The sequence below is a fragment of the Pogoniulus pusillus genome, chromosome 32, assembly GCF_015220805.1.
Source record: "Pogoniulus pusillus isolate bPogPus1 chromosome 32, bPogPus1.pri, whole genome shotgun sequence".
NCBI lineage: Eukaryota > Metazoa > Chordata > Aves > Piciformes > Lybiidae > Pogoniulus > Pogoniulus pusillus.
The window spans coordinates 8698753-8723151 of NC_087295.1; the positions used below are offsets into that span (position 1 = coordinate 8698753).

General features: G+C 42.0%; 1 protein-coding gene across 12 annotated transcripts in view; it reads right to left on the reverse strand.

The window, feature by feature from the left end:
• CNTNAP2 (contactin associated protein 2) overlaps positions 1–24399 on the reverse strand; it is a 1124907-nt gene that overhangs the window by 283589 nt on the left and 816919 nt on the right. For all 12 annotated transcript variants that reach the window (XR_010308041.1, XM_064169555.1, XM_064169553.1 and 9 more), the window contains 2 exons: positions 18550–18669; positions 6516–6716 (listed from right to left, as the gene is read on the reverse strand). Coding sequence is in view for 11 of the 12 variants with exons in the window: in XM_064169555.1 (XP_064025625.1) it covers positions 6516–6716; positions 18550–18669 (321 nt within the window). In the remaining variant the exon portion in view is untranslated. The remainder of the gene's footprint in view (positions 1–6515; positions 6717–18549; positions 18670–24399) is intronic.

Consider the following 24399-nt stretch of genomic DNA (forward strand, 5'->3'; position numbering starts at 1 on the left):
AATTTCTGAAAGGAAAAGAAAGGTGCAGAGTGTGACAGAGACATAAAAGAAGGGTGTATTAATAATGGCCTGGTAGAAATGATCTCTTATCTAACCATTTTGGGGTTGGACTCCATGACCTCTGAAGGTTCCTTCCAACCCCTACCATTCTATGATTCTGTGATTTACCCACCTCACATTTATCTGGAAGGGCTGTTATGGATTTCATGAGATAAGTTCAAACTATGAATGGTTCAACTTATGAATTAATGTCTACTTTGGCTTCATAGCATCATCAAAATAGAAACCTCCAACAGCAGTTGGTCTCCACTCTCAGGACATGAGCATGCAGATCAGAGCAGAGAAAGGACTTTGTTCTTGCTACCTTTTTTTGCTTAGAAAAATCACTCGAAGATGAAATCAGCTTTTCTAGAACACTGATAGAAAAGAATAATCAATAAATTTCTTTAGGCTGGACAAGACACATGAACACCTGTAGGTATGTTTTCTGCAAGAACACTGAAGCCTGAGCAAGTCTTGAAGCAGCTTTCATTCATCACTGTAAGACTGCAGACATCTCATCCCTCTCTAACACTTTCCCAAAACCCCTCATTAAGCAGGAATTAAATCTGAAACTACCATTCTGTATTGGCTAAATAACATTCATTTGAAACAGGAAAGCAATATAAGAGTTTATGTATAATGTTCTGACTCGGAAGGCTTCTTTGGAAAAATGCTATATTGGAATCTTAAATTTTGCTTTAATCTCTGTTTACCTGGAAATCTTATTTACTATTGGTCTTGCAATTGCTTCGTTGTGACTAGACCAAATAACAACAAATTAAGTTTTCTATTTCACCTATTATGCTCCTGAATTCACAAATCTGCTGTCTCATTTCCTCCAAAGACAGACACCAAACAGTAATTCAAATACTGAAGCAACTCTGGTATCTGCTTCTCGTATTCTGCCTGCAGGCACAGTGATTAGGACTAAACAGTGGAATGCAACACCGACAGATCTTGTTCTGTTCTCTGTATCTATGCTTTTAGCTCCCACACTCTGATTATTTGTTACAGCTCCTACAGCTCTGAGAAATGCCAGACTCAAAAATACTGTGAACACAGCAGTCCTCCTCCCTTCGGGGTTTCATTCCTAGGGTGAAGGGAAGAATGACAGAACCAGCATGCTGCTCGCTCCTGATTTTGGAGTCTGAGAGCAGCGGAGAATTTCATAGCAAGGAAGTGACAAACAGGTGTGATTAGGAAGTCTAATGACAACACTGGATGAAGACCTATGATTTTATTAACTAATTCCATTAATAGATTGTATCACTCCCCTCTTCATCAGTTTGTTTCTTCACAGTATCATCAAGGTTGGAAGAGACCTCACAGATCATCAAGTCCAACCCTTTACCACAGAGCTCAAGGCTAGACCATGGCACCAAGTGCCACGTCCAATCTTGCCTTGAACAGCTCCAGGGACAACGACTCCACCACCTCCCCGGGCAGCCCATTCCAGTGTTCAATGACTCTCTCAGTGAAGAACTTTCTCCTCACCTCGAGCCAAAATCTCCCCTGGCACAGTCTGAGGCTATGTCCTCTCATTCTGGCGCTGGCCACCTGAGAGAAGAGAGCAACCTCCCCCTGGCTACAGCCTCCCTTCAGGTAGTTGTAGACAACAATGAGGTCACCCCTGAGCCTTCTCTTCTCCAGGCTAACCAATCCCAGCTCTCTCAGCTTCTCCTCGTAGGGCTGTGCTCAAGGCCTCTCATCAGCCTCGTCGCCCTTCTCTGGACACGCTCAAACATCTCCATGTCCTTCCTAAACTGGAGGGCCCAGAACTGAACACAGTACTCAAGGTGTGGTCTAACCAGTGCAGAGTACAGGGGCAGAATGACCTCCCTGCTCCTGCTGACCACACCATTCCTGATGCAGGCCAGTATGCCATTAGCTCTCTTGGCCACCTGGGCACACTGCTGGCTCATGTTCAGGCGGGTATCAAGCAGCACCCCCAGATCCCTCTCTGTCTGGCTGCTCTCAGCCACTCCGACCCCAGCCTGTATCTCTGCATGGGGTTGTTGTGGCCAAAGTGCAGCACCAGCACTTGGAGCTATTGAATGCCATCCCCTTGGACTCTGCCCATCTGTCCAGGCAGTCAAGGTCCCGCTGCAGAGCCCTTCTGCCCTCCAACCCAGCCACATCTGCCCCCAGCTTGGTGTCATCTGCAAACCTGCTGATGACTGACTTGATGCCTTCATCCAGATGATCTATGAAGATGATCTTAAAGCAAAGAAGGGGAGGTTTTTCCCATAAAAGAAATGATTCTATATCCTGTGTTGTCTCTTTTCCTCTTGTCAAGAACTTTAATCTGTCCCATGTTCCTGTTTGAAGGAAAAATTCTGACAGCTCCAATGCCAACTGGAAAGTTTTTGGGCATCAAGAGCTCAGAAAACAACTGGCTTTCTGCATGTCCACATGCGTAGTATTACCTATATCATTAGCTTCTCAAAGTGGAAGTTTCCAAGGAAATGAGCAAAAAAAAGAAGAGATGAGAAACAGAAATGTAAAAGAGCAGAACAAAATGAAAAGCCTGGTGGGTTTTGCTAATTTTTTTCTGTTCACATTTACACATACCTGCACACTGTTATTACATTGCAATTATGATGCATGAGCTTATCATTTCATGCTTTTATTAAAAATAATCATTACTTGGATTGCCAAGATCAGGCGTCTATCATGCTAATAACAGCATAACCACAAAGGAATTCCTGGCCTTCAAAATAGATTATCTAACAGACAATAAGAAGTGTCAGCCTTTTGTTGGCCTAACTGAAACAAGCAAAATGGAAAGGTAAGAAAAATTAAATACATTATTAGAGCCATTGAGAACTCTGTATCAGAGTCAGGAACTGAACACAGATCTCATTGGTATGTAGTTAACGGACATAAAGACTGGGAGCTAACAGCTTGTATATGGCTTCCCCAGAAATGGAGAGTGCACCTAAAGTGTCAGTGTGATAAGATGGTGTGTTTTCAGCAGAGCTCTCTAGCTTTGGGGTTTCTTCAGGCACTCACTGTCAAGGCTTAGGGTTGGACCAGCCATTATGGGAGTGAGAGAGGATCACTACGAATCCCTCTGCTTCCCAAATGGAAGAGAAAGGGAATAAGGGAAAGACATTTATGGGTTGGACAAGAAGATTAAAATTAATGAAAATAACAACTATAAAATGAATGATATAAAAAATATACACAAAACCTAACTCCCCTGATGGCAGTTAGCCCCTGTCACCACTGATGCTGTGGCAGAAGTCTCAGACTGGACTCTGTTGTAGACAAGAATCAGATCCTGACTGTTTTTGTTTTTCTGATCATCTTTTGCTAAGGCTTTGAAACAGACCCCTAGGTATGAGCATAATTGACATTGTATTGGGCTGCAAGTTCAAAAGAAACAAAAAGATCTCTTAGGATTTAATTTATATGGAACATCTCACTAGAGGCTTCCCATGGACCAAGTGAAAAGGCAAAGGCATTGTCACTTGTAAAAAATCTCTTCTGATCCCTGTTGTTGGTAAAGATTTTAATTCCTTCTCTGGCATGTACATGTTATTCTGTTTGGATCAAAGCCCATGATTAAGAAAATAAAAGAGGGGGATCTGGAAGAATAAAGACTCAAAGCCTAAACCTCAAAACAGAAGAATGAGAACTCTCAGTTGAGTAGACACAAGTTTAAATATGTTAACTGAACAGCTCCTTCCTGGAAAGGAATCATGTTGTAAAGCCCCTGAATCCTCAGGAGGTAAAAAAGGTGAACAAGTGGAGTTTAAGAGATGTCTTCTCCATTTTCTGCCTTGTCTTTGATATAACTTAAGCCAAAAGGACTTGTCTAAGTGGTTACTTAACCATCTGAAAGGCATAACAGAAAAGCACCTCTGATCAAGGCCACGAGTGCAATCTTGATTTCATGAAGTCTATAGAGGTTTTATTACTGCCTTCAATACAAACAGCAGTTTTTACCCCCTGTGTATTTGTGTGAATGCCATACTGCAACTATTTACACATTAAGCTCTGTAGTTGAAGAATCTATATGAATATTTGAAGATGGGCTGTGAGATGGACTAGGCTCCCCAGGCAAGTGGTTGAATCCTCATCCCTAGATGCATTTCAAAGAGGCAGAGATGAGATGCTGAGTGACATGGTTTAGCACCAGACTTGGTAGAGATAAAGAATGGTTAGGCTCAAGGATCTTAAAAGTCTTTTCTAACCAAAATGATTCTATAAATAGGCTGTGGTAATGTATTTTCTCAGTAAGGCAGTCCTCTAAAAACCAGACAGAAAAACCAGAGAAAGGTGGGAAAAATTAATTCTTTGCTCAGAAGCCATAGACTGAAGCCAAGAACACAGAGCTTAGAAAGAAAATGTATTGGCCTCTTTCCCACTAACACAAATCAGTGCTGTGCTATGTGTACAGACCATTACAGGTGTTATGCAAACACTGCAGTGTGGTTTTTTGTTAGTGTCTAAGTTAAAATTATCTGCCTTTGTGGTTTCATATTCTCACTTAAAGAAAAACAAACAAGCACCTCACAGTATCTCCAGAAACTCATTTTCCATACCAAAAAAAGTGGCTTATGAAGAGTTTCTATGGGAATTTATCTTTCCACATAGGTGAAAAGGTGAAGAAAGGCATCTGAAAAAAAAAAAAAACCCAACCCAACAAATAACAAAACACTTACAGAACTGGAACATTTATGAAATGCAAATATCTGGAATTGATTACTCTTTAAAGACATTTTCAGTGAGTTATTCTTTTATGTGCTGCTTAATCTTTTAAATCCAGCAGCTAGGGCAAACATCTGCAATTACAGAACGTGTTTCTTTCTTTGTAACATCGATACATAGTAACGAGTACAATTTAGCCCTGAAAGAATAGCCTTAGACATTCAAAGAAGACGACTCTTGCACTGTCCTCTGTGTAAGCTATGAGCTTTCCATGCACGTTGTCTCCAGTTTTATTCCCAATTAGATTCACCTTCTAAATACCTTCCCAAAGAGAGATCCATATACTACCTTGTAACACATGCAAACAAGGCAGTTTGCTTCCATTGCTAGAATTGCAATACTCCTGAATATAACTCAGGATCTTACACTTTAATGTCCAAGGGAAAAAGGGATCGCTTTCCACTTTGCAGAGTGTCTGTGCTATGCTAAATTAAGCAAAATAACAACAGCAGAGACAAGCCAGGCATTAGAAATAGCTCCAAACCAGCAGGGAGGAGGGAGAGGAGTAACAAGCATTACAATATTTATTAACTAACAGAATGCTTATGGAAATAGGGATAAGATACACATGCATGCCAAAGGAATCCTTATCTATAGCACCATAAGAAAACATACCAAGATAAACTCACAAGAGGAAGCAGCTTGAAGCACAGCACTGTGAGCACCCAGCCATTCATTTCACCTGAAAGGCTTTTTAATTGTTCCAGTCACAGCAAACTCATTTCACCATCAGGAAAATGTGTTATGCATCTCCACTATGAATCCAGTCTTTACTAAGGACCATTATTTATTCATCACCAAATTCTATCATAGACAATTAGAGCTCAGGGAGAGTACTGGGTGTGTATTACCGGAGTTTCTAGAACTCGATTCCTTCTGCTTTTGTCTTTATCAGCTACAGAGATACAGAGGATGTGTATATGCCAAGCAGCACTGAGGGTGCTTCAGTAAAGCTACACAAACTTAAAAGGAATCTGCTTGTAAGTAATATCAAACCATATCTCTCACACAACCACAGTACTAACCACACCAACTTCTACGACAAGAAAGGCATCTGATTATCCACCAACACTCTGCATTTAAGGAACTGCTTCAGAGATCCCAGTGGGAACATTCCAACCCTCATTCAGCCAGCGGTATACGAAAACTGACAACCAGAAAAACAGGATAAAGTTCTAAGCAATTTTTCCATGCCTCTGTTGATCAATCCTTCATAGCTTATGAAAAAGCCACCTGCTTTAAGCAACAGATCTCAGAGAAGACCACACAGATCTGTGGAGCAACAAAATCTGTTTTAGTAGTAAGTAAACAGATGAAATTTCCCATGGAAATAATTGTGCAGAATCACAGAATGGGTTGGAAGTTACCTGAAGGATCATCTGTTTCCAAATCTACCATGAGCAAGTACACCTCCTACAAAAACAGCTTGCTCAAAGCCCAATGCAACCTTTGAATACTTATAAGGAAAGAGAAAGCACAATTTCCCTGGCCAACCTGTTTCAGTGCCTCACCACCCTCACGGGGAAGAACTTCTTCCTCATGGCTAATCTAAATCCAACTTCTTCCACTTTGACGCCGTTACTCCCTGTCACATCACCTTTGCTTAAAACGTACTTCAACCGTTTATCTCTTTGTGAGCTTTAACACAAAGAGAACACAAAGAAGCGCGCTTGCTTAAAGGGCTGTTCTGACAGCAGTACCTGTGGAGCTGTTCAGACGAAGCTCTTTAACACTGCATTTGGTTGCTCTCAGCCTACCTGGTGTGTTCAGCAGCCGGGACATCTTGCACGAGTAGGAGATAAACTGCTCGCAGTACTCAGCACTACTGGTGATGGCAGAGATCTGGTCCATCGTGGCGCTGTAGTTGAGCTGCAGCACAGACATCTTCTCTGGGCTGCTGCCTCCCACAGAAGTCTGCATTTGTAGGTCATGGTACACAGTTGTCCATACTTTATCCTCTGAAAGAGAGAAGACAAGAACTGGTAAAAGATCAATTGAATTGAATTAAAAGAAAACTATGTCTTTGACAAAAGTCTAATCTTTCTGCAAGGGTTTTTTGAGGGGTAGAGGAGAAGGACACAGCACATGATCACTCATCATGTAAGAGCATAGTTCCAGCAACTGAGAATGGTGAAAGGAAGACCCTCGACTGCTTTTTCGGTTTTGATAACAGATACAGTGTGTGAGAAGCCTTCCTTTAACAACCACTGCTAATAATGACAGGTGGAACTAATAAGGCTGTTTCCCACGTAAGCCAGCCAAGCCTTTGCCCCAGATGGTTCAGCTTTGCCTGTAGAGCAACATCACTGATGGAAGTTGTACTTTTAGAGATGCAGAGACAAAAAACATGCCACACTGCTAGATTTGCTGTATTTATCCCAAGGTCAAACTCTCCAAGGAGATCATCTGGTAGTTTCAGAGGGTTCTAATTCACCTGACAGGTGTGCCTTACAGCAATAAAACTCATAAAACGTAGCAGATAGCAGTATGTTTTCAAGTCATCTATGTAAATCTCATACCTGCTAATGCAAGTCTCACAGTCATTCCAGAACTCCTAGCTTAATATTGTACTTCCATATCTCAACTTAGTGAGAAATCCTTTGATAAACTGAGACATACTCAAATGTGCTTCACTACTTCTTCACCAAGTTCACAGAAATGAGCTCACACACACTGATGAGTTTTGGGTGTGACCCAGACTGAAGTTATCTTTCCATGTTATGATTATTCTTATCTCCAAGACTTTGTACTCTGTTTCATTTTCCAGGCTTCAGTTTTCACTGTGCAGCACACCAAGGTATTCTGGAGTCATGTGGACCCATATGTTTATAACTGATACGGTGCAAGTCTTTCTAATCAAACGTTTGGAGATAAGGGAAGCAAAGCAGACAGCTCCTCCACAGGGAGTATGCATCACCAGCCAAATGAGATGGAACCCAGCAGGTGATGCAAGGTGGTTATTATTTTAATATTCATATCCTCAGTCCAAAGCTCTGCATCGAACACACAAACTAGTCTTACACCCACCACAACAAAAGAAGGGGTTCTATTTTTTTCTTCCAAAAGGAAGAGCAAGAAGAGAATTTCTATATTGCCTTAATCCCACTCCCAAATCACAGAATGCCAGGTTGGAAGGGACCACAAGGATCATCTGGTCCAACCCTTCTACATTATATCCTAGATGAAACGAGAAGGCCCAGCACTGTGTCATGCTGAGCATTACAACTGTCCAATGTAAGGGAATCCACTACTTCCTGTCAGAAATTATTCCACTGCCTGAGTGCTCTCATGCAGAAAACTTTCCTCTGAATTCCAATGGGAATTGCCCTAGGAGTAACCCATACCCATTACTCCTTGTCTTTTCCACGGGACTCCTTGTAAAAAGGGAGTTTCCATTCTCCTGGTGGCCACCCTTTACGCATTGATATGTGGTAACGAAACCTCCCCTAAGCCTTTTCTTCTCAAGGCTGAACAAATCCAGTTCTCAGCCTTTCCTCATGTGGAAGGTCTGCCAGGCCTCTTATCATTCTCATGGCCCTTTCTCTGGACACTTCCCAGCCTGTCCACAGCTTTTTGTGCATCAGGGACCAAAAATGTATGCAATGATCCAGGTGGTCTGACCAGAGTGGGACACTATGTATGTGAAGGGTCTTCATTTCAGATACTAGATTCTAGCTTGTGCAACCCTGAGACTTAAGCCTGGAAATAATGTTCACTCCATTTTTGGTTCCAGTTTCTCAGAAAGTGGTTTGAATTTAAGAAGAGTGTGGCCAGCAAGTGGAGGGAAGTTTTCCCCCTCCTCTACTCTGCTCTAGTGAGACCATACAGTACTGTGTGTCCAGTTCTGGAGTTCCCAGTTTAAGGGAGACAAGGAACTATTGGAGAAGGTCCAGCAACAGCTACAAAGACGCCGAGAGCACTGGAGCATCTCTGTGAGAATGAAAGGCTGAGACACCTGGAGCTGTTTAGCCTGGAGAAGAGCTGCCTGAGAGGGATCTTCTCGATGCTGATCAATAGCTAAAGAGTGAGGTGCAAGAGGACAGGGCCAGATTACTTTGAGTGGTGCCCAGTAACAGGACAAGGGGCAGTGGGCATAAATCAGAACTCAGGAGATTTCACTTGAAATCAAGGAAAAAAGTGCTGTGAGGGTGACAGAGCCCTGGAGCAGGCTGCCCAGAGAGGCTGTGAAACCTCCATCTCAGGAAACTTTCAGAATGCATCTGGACATTGTGACCCTGGGCAAGCTGTTGTGGAGAGCCCTGCTTCAGAACAGGGGTTTGATTATATGGACCCTTCCAAACCTCACCACACTGGGATACTGTGAAGATAGGTGGTCTGTGCTGATGACCAGTGCCACACTGCTGATAACCTTCACCTGTGTCTTCTTTAAACCAGCAGTGTACATTTAGCATGCAGATCAGGGAAGGATGGGGTAGTTAGCTGAAATCTCAGTGAACATAAATGTAAGGCAATACCTATGACAAAGACAGGGGAAGTCATTTGAAGATGTAATAAAAATTATATCCAGCTCCATCTGCTGCTGTGTGCTCTGCATTTGTGGTTAAGAGCTGATGCCTGCAGACCCTGTTGGATTTCCAGCTACTATTACACTCTATTGCACCAACATTTAGGAAGGCATTTCCTTCGCACGTCAGTCTGGAGATAGCTCTTCATTAGACATGACTTTTACCATCATGGGTGCATTTGTCACTTCAAATTAGATTACTGCAATGTGTTCTACAATATGTTATGCCACAAATCACTCTGGAAACTATACAAGACAATCCACTTAAAAGTGGGCTGCCTTCTAGAAAGGATACAAATTACAGTCCTAACCATCTCCTGTTAGCAAATCTCCTGTTTTATTTTCTGATAAGAACACAGTGTTTCATTTTCTCTGGGATTTTGGGGGATGGTATCACAATAGTCATTAGTAATGGGATTAAACTAAGCATTTTTTGGTTAGGCACTGGAACAAGGTGCCCATGAAGTGCTGCACTCACCATCCATGGACATGTTCCAAAAACGTGCAAACAAAGCACTTTGGGACACAGTTCACTGGGCATGAGTTGACAGCTGGACTTGATCTCAGAGAAAATTTTCAACCTTAATGATTCTATGATTTTTGTTGCAGCAATTTTGTAAGCATGAGATCTGACCTGTGCCCTGCATTGGAGAATGTTAAGACTCAGCTAGACAGGGTGCTGGGCCATCTCATTGAAATTGCACTATCACCTCAAAAGGTTGGAGCAAATGATACCCTTTCAACTTGGCATTCTATGAGTCTATGATATAGGGGGACTAAACCCTCTTCTCTCTCATTTCTCATATAATACAAGCTCAGAATGAGTTGAGTTGAAAAAAGACTTAAAGATTATCTAGTTCCAATGCCCTTCTGTGGGCAGGGACACTTCTTGCTAGATCAGGCTGCTCAAGGCCCCATCTAACCTGGTTTCAAACGCTTCCAGGCTTGAAGCCTATACAACTTCTCTGGGAATCACCAAGGGAAATTCTCACCACCCTCACAAAGAAGAATTCCCTCCTACTGTCTCATCTAAATTGAGCTTCTGCCAGTTTGAAGCCTTTACCCCTTGTCCTGTTGCTACATGCCAAATCACTTCTCCAGATATTAATGGATATAAAACTTTAAAACTATATATACCAAATAGCTGCTACAGACTTCAAAGGAGCTGCAGTTGGGTTTTAAATAACTGAAATCAGTGGGTTTGATTGAAGTTAATCAGTGTCCATTTTGCAGGAAAGTTGCTCTGGTGATACAAATTCTCCTGCTCTCACCTTACTAATAATACTAATCCAATATCCAGAGCAGGGAAAAAAGAGTAAATGAAGAGTGCTCTTATAGATTTCAACAGAATTCAGTCTAAGTCAGTGAGTTTGTTTATTTAGGTGTGGAATAGGATCCGTCCCACAATATAATGTAGCCAGAGAAGGGCTATAAAGCTGGAGAAGAGTCTGGAGAACAGGTTTGGTGAGCAGTGACTGAGGAAACTGCAATTGTTTTATTTGAAGATGAGGAGGCTCAAAGGAGATCTCATTGCTCTTTACAACTCCCTGAAAGGAGGTTGGAGTGAGGTGAGAATCAGTCTCTTCCCCCTGGTAGCAGGTGATATAACAAGACAAAATGACCTGAATTTCTGCCAGGGAAGGTTTAGGTTGGATATCAGGAAAAATGTCTTGACTGCAAGAGTGGTCAGGCATTGGAAGAGTCTGCCCAGGGACATGGTGGAGTCACCATCCCTGGAGGTGTTAAAGAAATGTGTAGACTTGGCACTTCAGGACATGGTTTAATGGCTAGACTTGAAGGTCTAGGTTGAAGGTTAGACTTGATGATCCTGTGATTTGAAACCCAAAGGGATATTACTAAATGGGCTGCTGAGCAGAGGATGACTTCTCTGGATTATTAGAGGTGGTTTCAAACCATTGAACACAGTTTCATATAAAAAGCTAATGCAAGGAGTATATCAAGAAACAGAACACAGACCACTCATGTCTTAAAGAAAAGCACACAATACATGCTGAAAAACATTGGAGAAAAAAAATGCTTCAATCAGATGTGGGCCCTAATGTAAGAAGAGACTTCATATGGGTGTTAACAAAAACAAGAGATCTGCTGAAGAGAAGAAGAAAGAATGAGAGAGAATACAGCCATATGAAAGAGGACTTGGATCATTTAAGTGTCTGATCTAACAGATGGCACCCGTAGCTCAGTTCAGATTAAGGAATATTCAAGTCAAGAACAAAGGGCATAAAAGAACAACATGGTTGCTTTCAGCAGAGTGAACAGAGCACTGGCAAAAGCTGGAGTTCTGGGTTTTTTTGCAGTTCAATAACAGAACAATCCACAACTGATTTTACTGTCTGGAGAGTAGCCTCTACAACTGGAAAGATCAAATGAAACTGCCTCCCTTAGAGTGTCTTTCAGTTCATCTTAGCATATCATTTAAGTGCACACACACTTAAAAGAAATCAGCTGTCTGAAAAGGATTCAGCTGCTGCCTGACTTCTTTTAGTGAACAACACCACACCATTCCTTAGCTATGATCCTAAATAGGGCTCCCTAGAATCACTGGAAAAAGTAAAAGAGTTTTAAATGTATTTGAAAGGATATCTTGAAGTAAAAGGCTTTTCAAGGATTTCACTACACTAGCTTGAACCTCAAGAAACCACTTCCTTAACTGCACTGAGTGAAAAAGTCAGGTTGGTTTTCATTTCTGCTCTCCTGAAGAGGCAGAAAGAGTAGCACAGGTTTCAACTGTTACCACTAAACAAATTTCATCTTTCTTTCTTCCACCAGCTTTTGAAAGCTTGAATCCTCCATATAATCTTCACCCATCCACCTTAATTCACTCAAGAACAACATTCTCCACTCTCCTACATCCTGCTACCTCCCTTCCTTGGACAGAAAAGGAATATAGCGCACAGAAGTAGCCTTATTATTGCACTAAAATGCTGAAAATCAGGCAATGTCCTGAAAAGATCAATGTGAAGAATTCAAAAAGACATGTTTTCACTGAGGCCCCTCTTATATATTCCATAGCTTCCTTTCATAGCATAGCAAGTAAGACTGACAAGTGCTGGTTCTGTAATCTCATTCCTGAGTCTGAAGTTGCAACTCACCATAGGAAGCAGAAAATACTATTGAAAATTGGAATGTGAAGAGACTTAATGTTGATGTTGTCACTAAAGTGTTAGATGAAAATATCTTCAACCCAAACTGTTAGCAACTCCAGCAGACATTTCCCAGGCTAACATGGACTGGAAAGAAAAGGAGAAGAAAGGAAGTAACTCCTAGCAATATTAGATAACATCTTTGGTCCAACTAAACCTTCAAGAAATATTATTAGTTTAGGAAAATTTTAAGACTGAATTTTGGAAAAATTGTGTAGGTTTGGGTCTTAGTGATTAGCAACTTCTGCCTAGGAGGAAGGTTGAAACAGCCGCTCCTTTGATTTGACTCTTCTCTCTGATTTAATGGGTTGCTGGTCTGTAACATCCGTAGCACTGCTCTTCCACTGCACATAGCATGAAACCCTGCAAAGCATTTGAAAGCACAGCTTTGCAATACAGCTGGGCACTAAGTAACATGACTTTTGACAGTTACAGCAAGAACCTGTGACCATCATGGCAGAAGTGCCAGGCAGAAGTGAAGCAACCACTTAGAGCTCCAGTACAGACTGGTAAGGATTGCTGAAATAAATGGCAGAAGACTCCTCTTCGAATATTCCCTTTCAGTAATAGGTTAGTGGCTGGGACATTTTCATTCCACAGATCTGTCACTTGTTAGTAATCCACTTTATGCAGTGAGACAGAGATTCCTTCTCTGGAGAGATTTCAAACCTACCTGGACATTGTGATCCTGGACAAGCTGCTGTGGGTGACCCTATTTGAACAGAAGGGTTGATCAAACCCAAACAACTAGCTGATAAACACAGGAGTGCCTAACAACATGAGAGTAACCTGAGGGAAAGCCAACCCACCAAGCAGAAACCCATCCTTACTTCTGAAGGTTTCCAGACAGCAAGCTGCATCTGATCAAGACAAGCACACATAAAGGCTAGTAATTAGTCTGTGAACTGACTGAGGCTGAACAGAGAGACTACACCCAACTGAGAAATCAATCATGACCTTGTTTCCAACAGTTGGTATCATGTTCCAGAGAGCATGGGGAGGAAAGGCACTGGCCAGTGGTGTTGAGATACAGGAAATGTAGCACAATGAGCATTTTCACAAGTAAGCTGTATTTGGCACAGATTAAAAACTAAAAAGCTGAATGGAAACCAAATTGATGCACCAGCGGACATGTAATACAAATGCCTTGCCTTCCAAACATGAACAGAGAGAAAACAATTCCCTGCATTTAGATAACAGACTTTAAATACTTGTACTGGAACCTTTCTGCAATGAGATTACACTGGGCACAGTCTCTGCTTTCATTGTCATGCAACAACTTACCGTTGCCCAATGACAACTTTACTTGAGTTAACAACGAGACACTACTATCAGACTGAAACATCTGGAACATAGTGGAGGTTTAGATTAGCTATTAGGAAAAAAAAATTCTTTCCTGCAAGAGTGGTCAAGTATTGGAATAAACTGCCCAGGGAGCTGGTGGAGTCACAGTTCCCAGAGATGTTCAAGAAACATGTGGACACAGCACTTTAGGATGTGGTTTAAAGGCCAGAGAAGTCTTAGGTTGGTGGTTGGGCTCAATGATCTTAAAGGTCTTTTCCTACAAAAAACATTTTATGATTCTATACCTAGACAGCAAAATGTCTTTACTTTTTTTGTTATTGAATTGCTAAAAAAATTGTTTCACAGGCTTACATATCTATACACACACATAGATGAAGACAAGTTTTGGTACTGTGGAAGTTCAGCAACGCCGTTGTCAGGCAAAATGTCTCATTTAAAAAACTAATTATAGAGATATGTGCAGTAGAAACATTTCCTGCTGCTGAGGCATTTCTTATCAGCATGTAGTGATAGATGGCACATTTACATTCACGCCGTATGTTTCTACATATGTCACAGTACAAAACACTCCAGTGACCCACTATTTACAGAGAGAAGACAGGAAAATCACAGGATCAGACAGTTAGGGTTGTTTAATGTCTACTCACAAAGTCATTGCACTAATTATTACATTTGCCACTTGTGTTAAAGAGAAGAAAGGAAGGAGTGGGGAGCAGGCAGAGAAGCTACCCTGTTCATTTGGCCTTAATAAGGCAGGCTATGAATAGGCATGATGACATCTCGAAGTGTTTGGAGATGTGTAGCTTCAGGCAAAAGAACTGTACTAGACAGGGGATAAGGTAAGCACCACTCAAATGGAGCCATTATGCTTGCAGCTATTTGGATCCTGAAATGAGATAAAAGCCACATCAAGAGGTGTAATGACTTCAGGAGCAATGGAAACAATTAACTGACATATCTTCTGGTAAAATGGATTATGAAACCTATCCACTCTGCTTTGTGTGCATGGTCTAAATGATGAAGCAGAAGAGACAGCAGAATGACTATGATTTTTCCATCCTTAGTATATAAGACTCTAGAAACTGCAGAAGTGTTGGTCCTCCCCTCCCACTGCTGTCCCATACTGCCATTAGGATAAGCAACCACTCACTTCAAATCTCTGGGCATTGTCTCTCTGCTTATTCCTCACCATTGCCTCTGAAGAAGTCTTTCAGGACAAATGCCCAAGGTAAGATCAGGGTAAACTTACTGATCTGACATGTGTTCCCCATCCTCTGTGGTTTGAGGTTGGGGGAGAAAGGAAAGAAAGACTAAAAATCAGGAGTAACAGACTCAGAATTGTTGGAGTGGGAAGGGACCTTAAAAGATCGTCTACTTTCATTCCCCTGCCATAGGCTGGGATATCTCTGATAGATCAGGTTGTTCAATGCCCCATCCAACCTGGGCACCTTGACCTCCCTGGGCAACCTGTTCCAGTGCATTACCACCCTCATGTGGAAGAATTTCTTCTTATTGGCTAATCTAAATTGAGCTTCTCCAGGATGAAGCCAATTCCCCTCACCCTCTCACCCCATGCCTCTATCAAAAGTCCCTCTCCAACTCTCTCCTAGAAACCTCTTCAAATACTGGAAGGTTGCTCTAAGGTCTCCCTGAAGGCCTTTTCTTCCCCAGGCTGAACTTCAGTTCTCAGTCTGCCTTTATGGCAGAGATACTTCAGCCCTCAGATCATCTTGGTGGCTTCTTCTAGACCCACCTTATAGTATTAACTTATTTCTTCTTTCTCAACAGAACTGAAACAAAGTCTGCCAGAAGAAACTGACTCAAGGCTAGGGATTCAGAAATAGAAACTATAATGCAGAGCATTGTGTCAAGTTGTAATACACTCAAAGTTCACATTATCTAATTTAAAAAAGCTGTTCTTTCCTCTGCAAATGACAAAGAGAAAACAATTTCAGTCTTCAACTGGATACTAAGATAGGATCCCTTCATTTCTGGAAAATAAAACGCTTGAATGCTGAGTCTTTGCAAGGTGGAACTACCTATGAAAGATGGTAAGAACTGAGCCTGAGGATGGTAGAGCTCTGGAAGAGTTCTTGCTTGGTCTAAGATGGCAAGTCAAGCTGAACTGAGAAGTACTGGAATGCTAAGCATTATGCTGTATGAAGATTTTCATGTAAGTGCATTCATGTGAGAAGTTCAAACTTTCCAACTTTAAACATTTTCATAACTGTTTTGACAAAGGAAAAAGAAGCTTCCTAAAAAGTACATAGTTCATATTGGTAAGTGTTTGGAAAAATGCTGAATGTCTCTTGCAACGCTCTTGATTCTGAAAAGCTGAGCTACTTCAGCAGGACTGGATACCTAAATGTGGTATCTGAAACATTTTCATTCCACTAGGAGGACAGGGGTCTGGAGAACAGGTCTTATGAGGGAACTGGGACTGTTTAGTCTGGAGAAAAGGAGGCTGAGGGGAGCCCTTCTGGCTCTTCACAACTCCCTGAAAGGAGGTTGAAGCAAGATTAGTGTTGGACTCTTCTCCCTAGTAACAAGTGACAGGACAAAAGGAAATTTCTTCAGGCTGCATCAGGGGAAGTTTACATTGGATATGGGAAGAAACTTCTTGGCTGAAAAGGTTCTCAAACAGTGGCATTGAGTCCTCAGGGAAGTGGTTGAATCCCCATCCTTGGAGAGTATCATATCATAGTATCATAGTATCATCAGGGTTGGAAGAGACCTCACAGATCATAGAGTCCAACTCTTTACCACAGAGCTCAAGGCTAGACCATGGCACCAAGTGCCACGTCCAACCTTGCCTTAAAGTGCCCCAGGGACGGCGACGTGGTGGAGGTTTCAAAGAGGGAGAGATGTAGGGCTGAGGCACATGGTTTAGCACCAGACTTGGCAGAGTTACAGAATGGTTGGACTCATTGTTTCCAACCAAAGCAATTCTATAATTCCAGAAAATCTAAGTTGGTTCCTCTTCATATCAAAACACAGCACCGAGTTCAAGGTTTATTTGGAGAAGACAAGACCAAGAGTATAGGAGGAATTCTGGGCATTTTTGACAGCACTTTGCTAGCCCATGGTTGGGGAATACATGCACATGTGTATTTCTGTGACTCTGACTACAGAATTGAATTGCAGGGATTTCTTAGAAACTAGAACAATTTTTAGCTACCACAGCAACATCTGTGAAGGGCAGGACTCATTGTGACATTTGCCTGTTTACTAAATTAAGACACACTTAAGACCAATGTGGTTTATGCCCAAAATCATGCCCAGCCAGCTGTACACTGCACTCTGATTTTCTCTTCAGTTTTACTGAAAAAAAAAAAAACAAAACAACAAAACAACAAACCATTTTCTGGCACATTTTGGATGCCTAAAACTTCCTGAGTACAGAATCTGTATGCAAAATGCTGACACAACAATGAAATAGTGAAAAATGTGATACATTATTTGAGACACAGTTCAGGGGCTAAAGATATGTACTCTTGTGGTCAAGAAGACCAATGGTCTCCTGAAATGAATTAAGAAGAGTATGACCTGCAGGTCAAGAGATGCTCTCCTCTGGAATATGTCCTAGTGAGGCCACATATAGAGTACTGGCTTCATTTTTTGGCTCCTCAGTACTAGAGAGACAGGGAACTAATGGATAGAGTCCAACGGAGCCTGTGAAGACGCTGCAGCGCCTGGAGCATCTCTGTGAGGAGGAGAGACTGAGAGTCCTGGAGCTGTTCAAGCCCGGTGAAGAGCAGCAGACCTTGTACTTTGTCCAGAGATCTGCCCCCTTTTCATTTCTCATTATGAGATTTTTCTGCCTCAGCACAGCTACAGAGATGACTCAGAGAGCTTCCATCAGAACACCCAGATAGGAACTTACCAATACAAAACTAGTGCTAAAAGCAGGAAAAACTCAAAGCAATGAAACCCAAATCAGTTCATGTAGTTACACAGATGGTCTTGGGAGTTAAACAAGACATGTCTTTCTAATACTACTTAAAAAAGACGAAACAGGCCAAAGGAATCATAAAAATTACAGTCTAGTTTGGGTTGGAAGGAAGCCCAGAGATCATTTGCTCCAAACTCCCTGCCATGGGCAGGGACATCTCTCAACTAGACTCGATTGCTCAAAGTTCCATCCAAACTGGCTGAACAATTCCACATTTGGAGCTTCTACAGCTCCTCTGGTCAGCCTGTTCCAGGGCAGATATTTGAAGGGACTTGTAGGACTCTACTAAATGTATTTATGGGACAGCAGAAAGGGCCTGTGGCTTTAGACAAAACTTACTATGAGTTACTTAGGGCCAGAAGGGATTGAAAGAGAACGTTCAAGTGTGTTGCTTCTCTTGCAATTCATTTATGTTCCCTGCCCATAATGGCAAATGTCTGAAACTCAGCAGTATCTGGGCAGAAACAGAAGTCTGGCATTTCTATGAAGCTGCTTTCTCCAGTACCCCATGAACCACAGGTATTCCTGAACTACAAATGGGTTGACATGCAATAGTTTTAGAAAGCAGTCATATAGACTTGCTTTTTCTTTTTAACAAAGCACAACTGAGGACACAAAAGGCCTGTTAGGACTAATTAACAGCTGTGATTCAAAAGGCTTCTGAAACGGGTGACCTCCCACCTTGCTCAAACTCTGCTGAATGCTGACTGCAGATCTGATGACCCCTCTCATGAAAAGCTCCTAGCAATTACTATTCTTTTGCCAAGAAATACAAATCACCACAGACTTTTCCTCCCAACTACAGTAAAAGAAAAAAACTGAATTAGCAAATACAATGCAGTTACCTGTCATGTTGCAGTAAACTTTCAAAGGTCCCAGAGCCCCACTGCCATCTGGATCTATCCAGTAGTAATTTGAAGTTTTGCCCAAGTGTTTGTAGGCTTCGCAAGAGAGTTCATAAATAGCTGGAATGAAATAAAACATAACAATAAGGATCTTGTCCTGGAGCAAAAACCAACCAAACCAACCAACCAAAATCCATACTGACAATAAATTGACTTTATTTATATATCAAGGACTATACCTCTGAGATTAAAGCCTCACCACTGACATTGACAGAAAACAAAGCATCTTTCCAAAAGATACTGACATGATTAAAAGCCTGAGGCACACAATTTCTTTTTTTAGCATGTGAGAGAAAGCCACAACAGGAAGAGAATTCCAGCAGCTGGGGAGGAACAAGGAAAACCTTTTCAAGCATAACTCTAATCCATTTACCTGGTTCAGAACTTTGTTCACATACTGGTTTAAGTTTTGCATCCTATTGATCCAACAAACTTCCCCTTTAGTTTTCAATCAAGAGGTACACCAAAAAGCTTATGAGTTTTCTTCTGTAAATTTGGGAGGTTTTCAGATTTTTATTACAAGTCAGAATATGTCAAGTTTTAAGCTTGTGATATGATAGAATAAGGAAACTGCTCTGGTTGGAAAAGGCCTTTAAGACCAAATGCAACTGTTAATGCAGCACTGCCAGGTCACCACTAAACCATGTACCTCAGCACCACATCTAAATGACTTTTAAATCCCTTCAGGGGTAGTGACTTGACAGCTGCTCTGGGCAGCCTGGTCCAGGGCTAGATGACCCCTTCTATGAAGAAAATGTTTCCTAATAGAAAAATCTAAACTTCCCCTGATGCAACTTGAGACCATTCTTATTCTATCACTTGTTACTAGGAGAAAAGACCAACCCTCCACCTCAGTAAAATCTTCTTTCAGGTAACTGTAGAGAGCAACAAGATCTCCCCTCAGCCTCGTTTTCTCCACAATGAACAAGCTTAGATCCCTCAGTCATTCTTCACCAGAACTCCCTCCAGCACCTCAGTATTCCTCTTGTGGCAAGGGCACCAGAATATAACACAGCATTCAGATTTCTCACCACACGTAATTCCTGTTTCTGTACAGCCCTGCAGTGATTCTACTACACATTTACATGTCTCCATAACCAATACTCTGTTTCAGCAAGGCCTAAAACACCACCATGATTCCTGGAAGAAGTTTAGTTGATGCATCAGGAGATTGACTTCGGTTTGTCCTTGACCTCTCTATAATGCTATTTGTGGACTAAAGTGTCCACTTCTGAGTTCTCCAGTTCAAGAAAGACAGGGAGCTACTGGAGAGAGTAGTGGAGGACCCAAATAGGGCACTGGAGCATCTGTATTGAGGAGAGGTTGAGAACCCTGGGGCTGTTTAGCCTGGAGAAGAGCAGCCTGAGAGGGGATATTCTCAATACTCAATCAGAACAAAAAGGTGTAGGGGGTAGGAAGGCAAGAGGATGGGGCCAGACTCTTCAGAGAAAAGAGGAGGGAATAAAAGGGAATAAAAAAAGGAAGGGGAGGGAGATCAAGGGAGCAAAGACTGAGGGAGAAGGGGGCAGGGGAAGACCAAGGGACACAGTGAAGAAAAAAAAAAAGAAGAGGAGGAGAGAAGAAAAGGCAAAATGAAAAAGGGTAGGGGAGGGAGAGAATAGGGAACGGAGAGTATAAGGCAGAGTGGAAAACCTTAGCTTGTGTTGCTGTTGCACCCTTCTGTGGCTCTATTGCTTTCCTGCACCAGGGCTTGCTTTATTGCTGTGACCATTGGCTCTGAATAAAGAAGATAAAACCCTATTTCCACCTGTAACCTTAGTGACGTGTGTTCTTGAAAGACCTAGAAAAAAAAAATCAAGACCTAGGGTTCCAGGCAAATAATCTCACAGTGAGTTCAGGAGATGGAATGGAGTATCACAGGGATCACAGGATCAGAGAAGTTGGAAGGGACTCAAGGAGATCATTGAGTCCAATCCCCCTGCCAGAGCAGGACAACACTATCTAACACAGATCACCATATGAACATATCCAGATAGGCCTTGAAAGTCTCCACAGAAAGAGACCTCACAGTAGGAGTAGAACAGTTCAGCTGGAAGGGTGAATCTACAACAGTCACCTTAGTCCATCTGCCTGCCCACTCCATGGCTGACCAAAGCTAAAGCCATAGGTATGAAGGGCATTGTCCAAAAATCTGTTAAACACTGACAGCCATGGGTCACTGATCACCTCCTCAGCAAGCCTCTTCCTGGGTTTGGACATCCTCTTGGTAAAGCAAGGTTTCCTCATGTCTAGTCCAAACTTCAAACAGTGCTATGATGGGTAGTTCAGGCACAAGCATCGTAGATAGAAACACTTCCAATAATTCCTACATTTTCTTGGAAATGCAGGACTACTACAAAGTTATGTTTGTTATAAATGAACACATGACATTATTTTAAGCATAGGAAAAGTAAAGCTGGTATTTAGTAGTATAATGCTCCTTTGTTTTCCAAGGAACAGATGGTACAGCTTATTTTGTTTGGAATCAATCAATCAGCTGCTGAAGGAAATGAAGTGTTTGTTTAACCAGACTTCATATCCACTCTAAAAATTCATCTAATTTGTTGGCAACACTTGTAAGCGACCTCCTTGCTGAGACTGGCTTTATTTCAAATGTCCATAAGGACGAGCTGTTTCATGGGGCACTGACGACTGACTCATCACACACACACACATTTAAAGGGCTCTAACCAACTATCAAGTTGCAGAAAGGAAAGTGGAGCTAAAAGAAGCCCTCAGCTTTGATGTGGCATGAGCAAAAGAGGTTCTGCCTCAACACAAAGGAGAATTTCATTACTGTATGGGTCCCAGAGCACTGGAACAGACTCCCCAGGGAGGTCATGGAGTCTCCTTCTCTAGAGACTTTCAAGGCCTGTCTGGATGTGTTCCTCTGTGATCTGTGTTAGATAGCATTGTCCTGCTCTGGCAGGGGGGTTGGACTCCAAGATCTCTTTGGGTCCCTTCCAACCCCTAACATTCTGTGATCCTACGACAATACAAAGCTAAAGACTGCTGCTGTGTAAAAATAAACACCTTGACAGTGATACAAAAGAAAGGGCCTCCTGGAAAGATTTATCCATTCGTTACAGGGTCAATTTTACACAAGACACAGACACTTGAATGAAATTGTGAAATATTCCAAGCCCTTTTCCCTTTCCTCCCAAACTCAGGGTGACACGTTCTGCTGTTATCAAGGAGACTCTGTGTCTCTCTTCAGGCACTTAATGAAGACTTCATGAGGAATTCATAACCCATTTTCTTCAGAAATATTGCTCAACTCTCTAAATGCTACCCAAATGTAACCGGAAAACATCAACTCTGCCAAGCTGTAATTGTTATGATAACAAGTCACAAATTTCAAGAGTAAAGGTCAACTCAAGAAGATGAAATCTGTTCATTATATCCCAGAAGCTTGGTGTTTCCCTTGCCTAAACCGCCTCAGAAAGCCAAGGGAGTTTTGGGCTTTGATCCAAATCTTTGTGTAGAGCTGTATGACATTTCTCCTAAGTTTGCTCCTTCCAGGGAGACAGGCCAAGAAGGTCAATCCAATCTAGTTGCACTGTTTAACCAGACACTCCTTTATCCCTACTGAATATTTTGACAGAGTTTAGATGTGACACCTTTCCTTCTGTTCTTCTGGAAAGGGAGAAATGGGAAGGTGTAGGTAGCTATGAGTTGCTCTTACAATCACAGAACAGGCTGTTCTTGAGTAAGTCAGCATTTTTTAAGCTTCAGAATTATGTTGAACATCACACAATAGAAATTAAGACAATTCCTCGAATAAAAAAGTTTGGGAAACTCTAAATAAACTCAACTTAGATGTTTTCATGAGTGGCTGATAGAGTTTTGGAAGGTTTGATCCATGTTGTGCTAGTCTGAAGCTAGCTAGAATGTTTTGGTGAGAAGAACTAGATTACAGGCTGTGAGAAGGGGACAACGGTGATGTCTACTTCACTCATAGGCTTGCTGAAATGTATAAGAACAAGGATCCAAACATAGATAAGGGAGATGCTCTCTGTCCAGGCTGTGAGCTGCATTTCTCTCTCTAACCTAACCTGCTATCTCTCTGATTAATCCACCTGCTTCCTAACCCTTCTGGCCAACCCTCCAATCTTTCTTGGGCACAAGGCAATGTGTGGGGTAAGGTAGAGAGGGATGGGAGACGGTGGAAGAGTGGTTGGGAGCCCCTCCTGTGGACTCAGATTTCTGGGAGGGCTGCTGTGTTTCTGTATTACCTTTTAACTTGTATATTTCTGTATATAACTGTATATATATTGTAAATACCTGCTTGTATATTCTGCTAAACTGTAAATATAAAGCTTCATTCAACTTCCAGAGCTGGCTGAGTCTAGCCTGGGTTTCGTCCAAAGTGTGTGTGGGGGCAAGGAACACCCAAACCATCACACATGTGTAGATGCACATTTAAAGACTTTAGAAATGGGAATAAACTAAATGGAAAGGGTGGGTCCTAGCACAGGAACCACAACATCCAAATCCCACACCAGGAGCATAGTAACAAGTAGAAGCAGTAAGTGAAGTTGATCAATGGACAATGGAATTGGTAGTTAAGGTCATATAAACTGAAAGGTTGGAGAAGACTTCCAAAATCATTGAATCCAAGTATTCACCTAAGATTCTCCTCAGTGTCCCAAATTTAGGTGCCTTGGCATCATGCCTACGTATTTTTTAAACAAGTCCAGAGATGGTGACTTCATTTCCCAGGGCAGCCTGTTCCAATGCTTAATCACTTCTGTGGCAATGAAATTGTTCCCGATATCCAACCTAGAACTCCCTGGTGCAACTTGAGACCCTTTCCTCTTGTCCTATTACTTGTTCCTAGGGAGAATAACCCAAAATCCACCTTGCTCCAACCTCTTCAGACAGTAAGGAGGCCTCCTCTCAGTCTCCTTTTCTCCAAACTGAACAACCCAAGTTCCCTCAGCTGCTCGTCACACACAAGGCTTGCGCTCCTGACCCTTCATCAGACTCATTGCCCTTCTCTGGGAGCTGGCCTTCTTGACCACCTGAGCACAGACTAGCTCATGCTCAGCCAGCTACCCATCGACATTCCCAGGTCTTTCACTGCTGAGCAGCTTTCCAGCCACGATTCTCCAAGCCTGAAGCACTGCATGGTGTTGTTGTAATTCCACTACAGAATTCAGCACCTGGATAAATTCAATCTCATACAATCACCACTTCTCCTGCTCTCTGCACTGTGAAGCTGATCTGATGTGACTCAAAGTAAGTATTTGATTTTAAATTAATTAGTCAAATTTTAAACTATTACTTACTGTGAATTTGGAGAACAACTTATTGTACTCCTGTTTATTTGCAGATATGAGCCTCCTCTCTACTTGAAAAAGGCCAAGTTAGTTCATCTTGGCCACAGATTGTGTTTTCCAGGTGCTGAATTATTGTTTCTTGCTCTGCTCTGAGCTCTCCAACTGTTTTAAGAACCTTAACACAGGGAAGTGGAAAAGACCCCAACACAGCAGGATAAATTTGCACATTTCACAAGTTACGCTTCTGTTGATTCAATTCCAAACTAGTGTTTTCCTTATTCACAGAGGTGTATGCAATGAAAGTAAAGAAGCTGGCAATAAAGACAACTTGGACAGAACTGAATTTAAAAACAACACATAAAAACCCCAGCAGCTTCCCTCAGCATCTGTTTCGACAGTTGGGTAACCCCTCCTAAGTAGAGTCCTTCCCAGTGCTTAGCTGCTATCACTCTGCACCTCTCAAACCCTTAAAGGAGCTTCCAAAAAGAAGGACGAGTTTTGTATATGA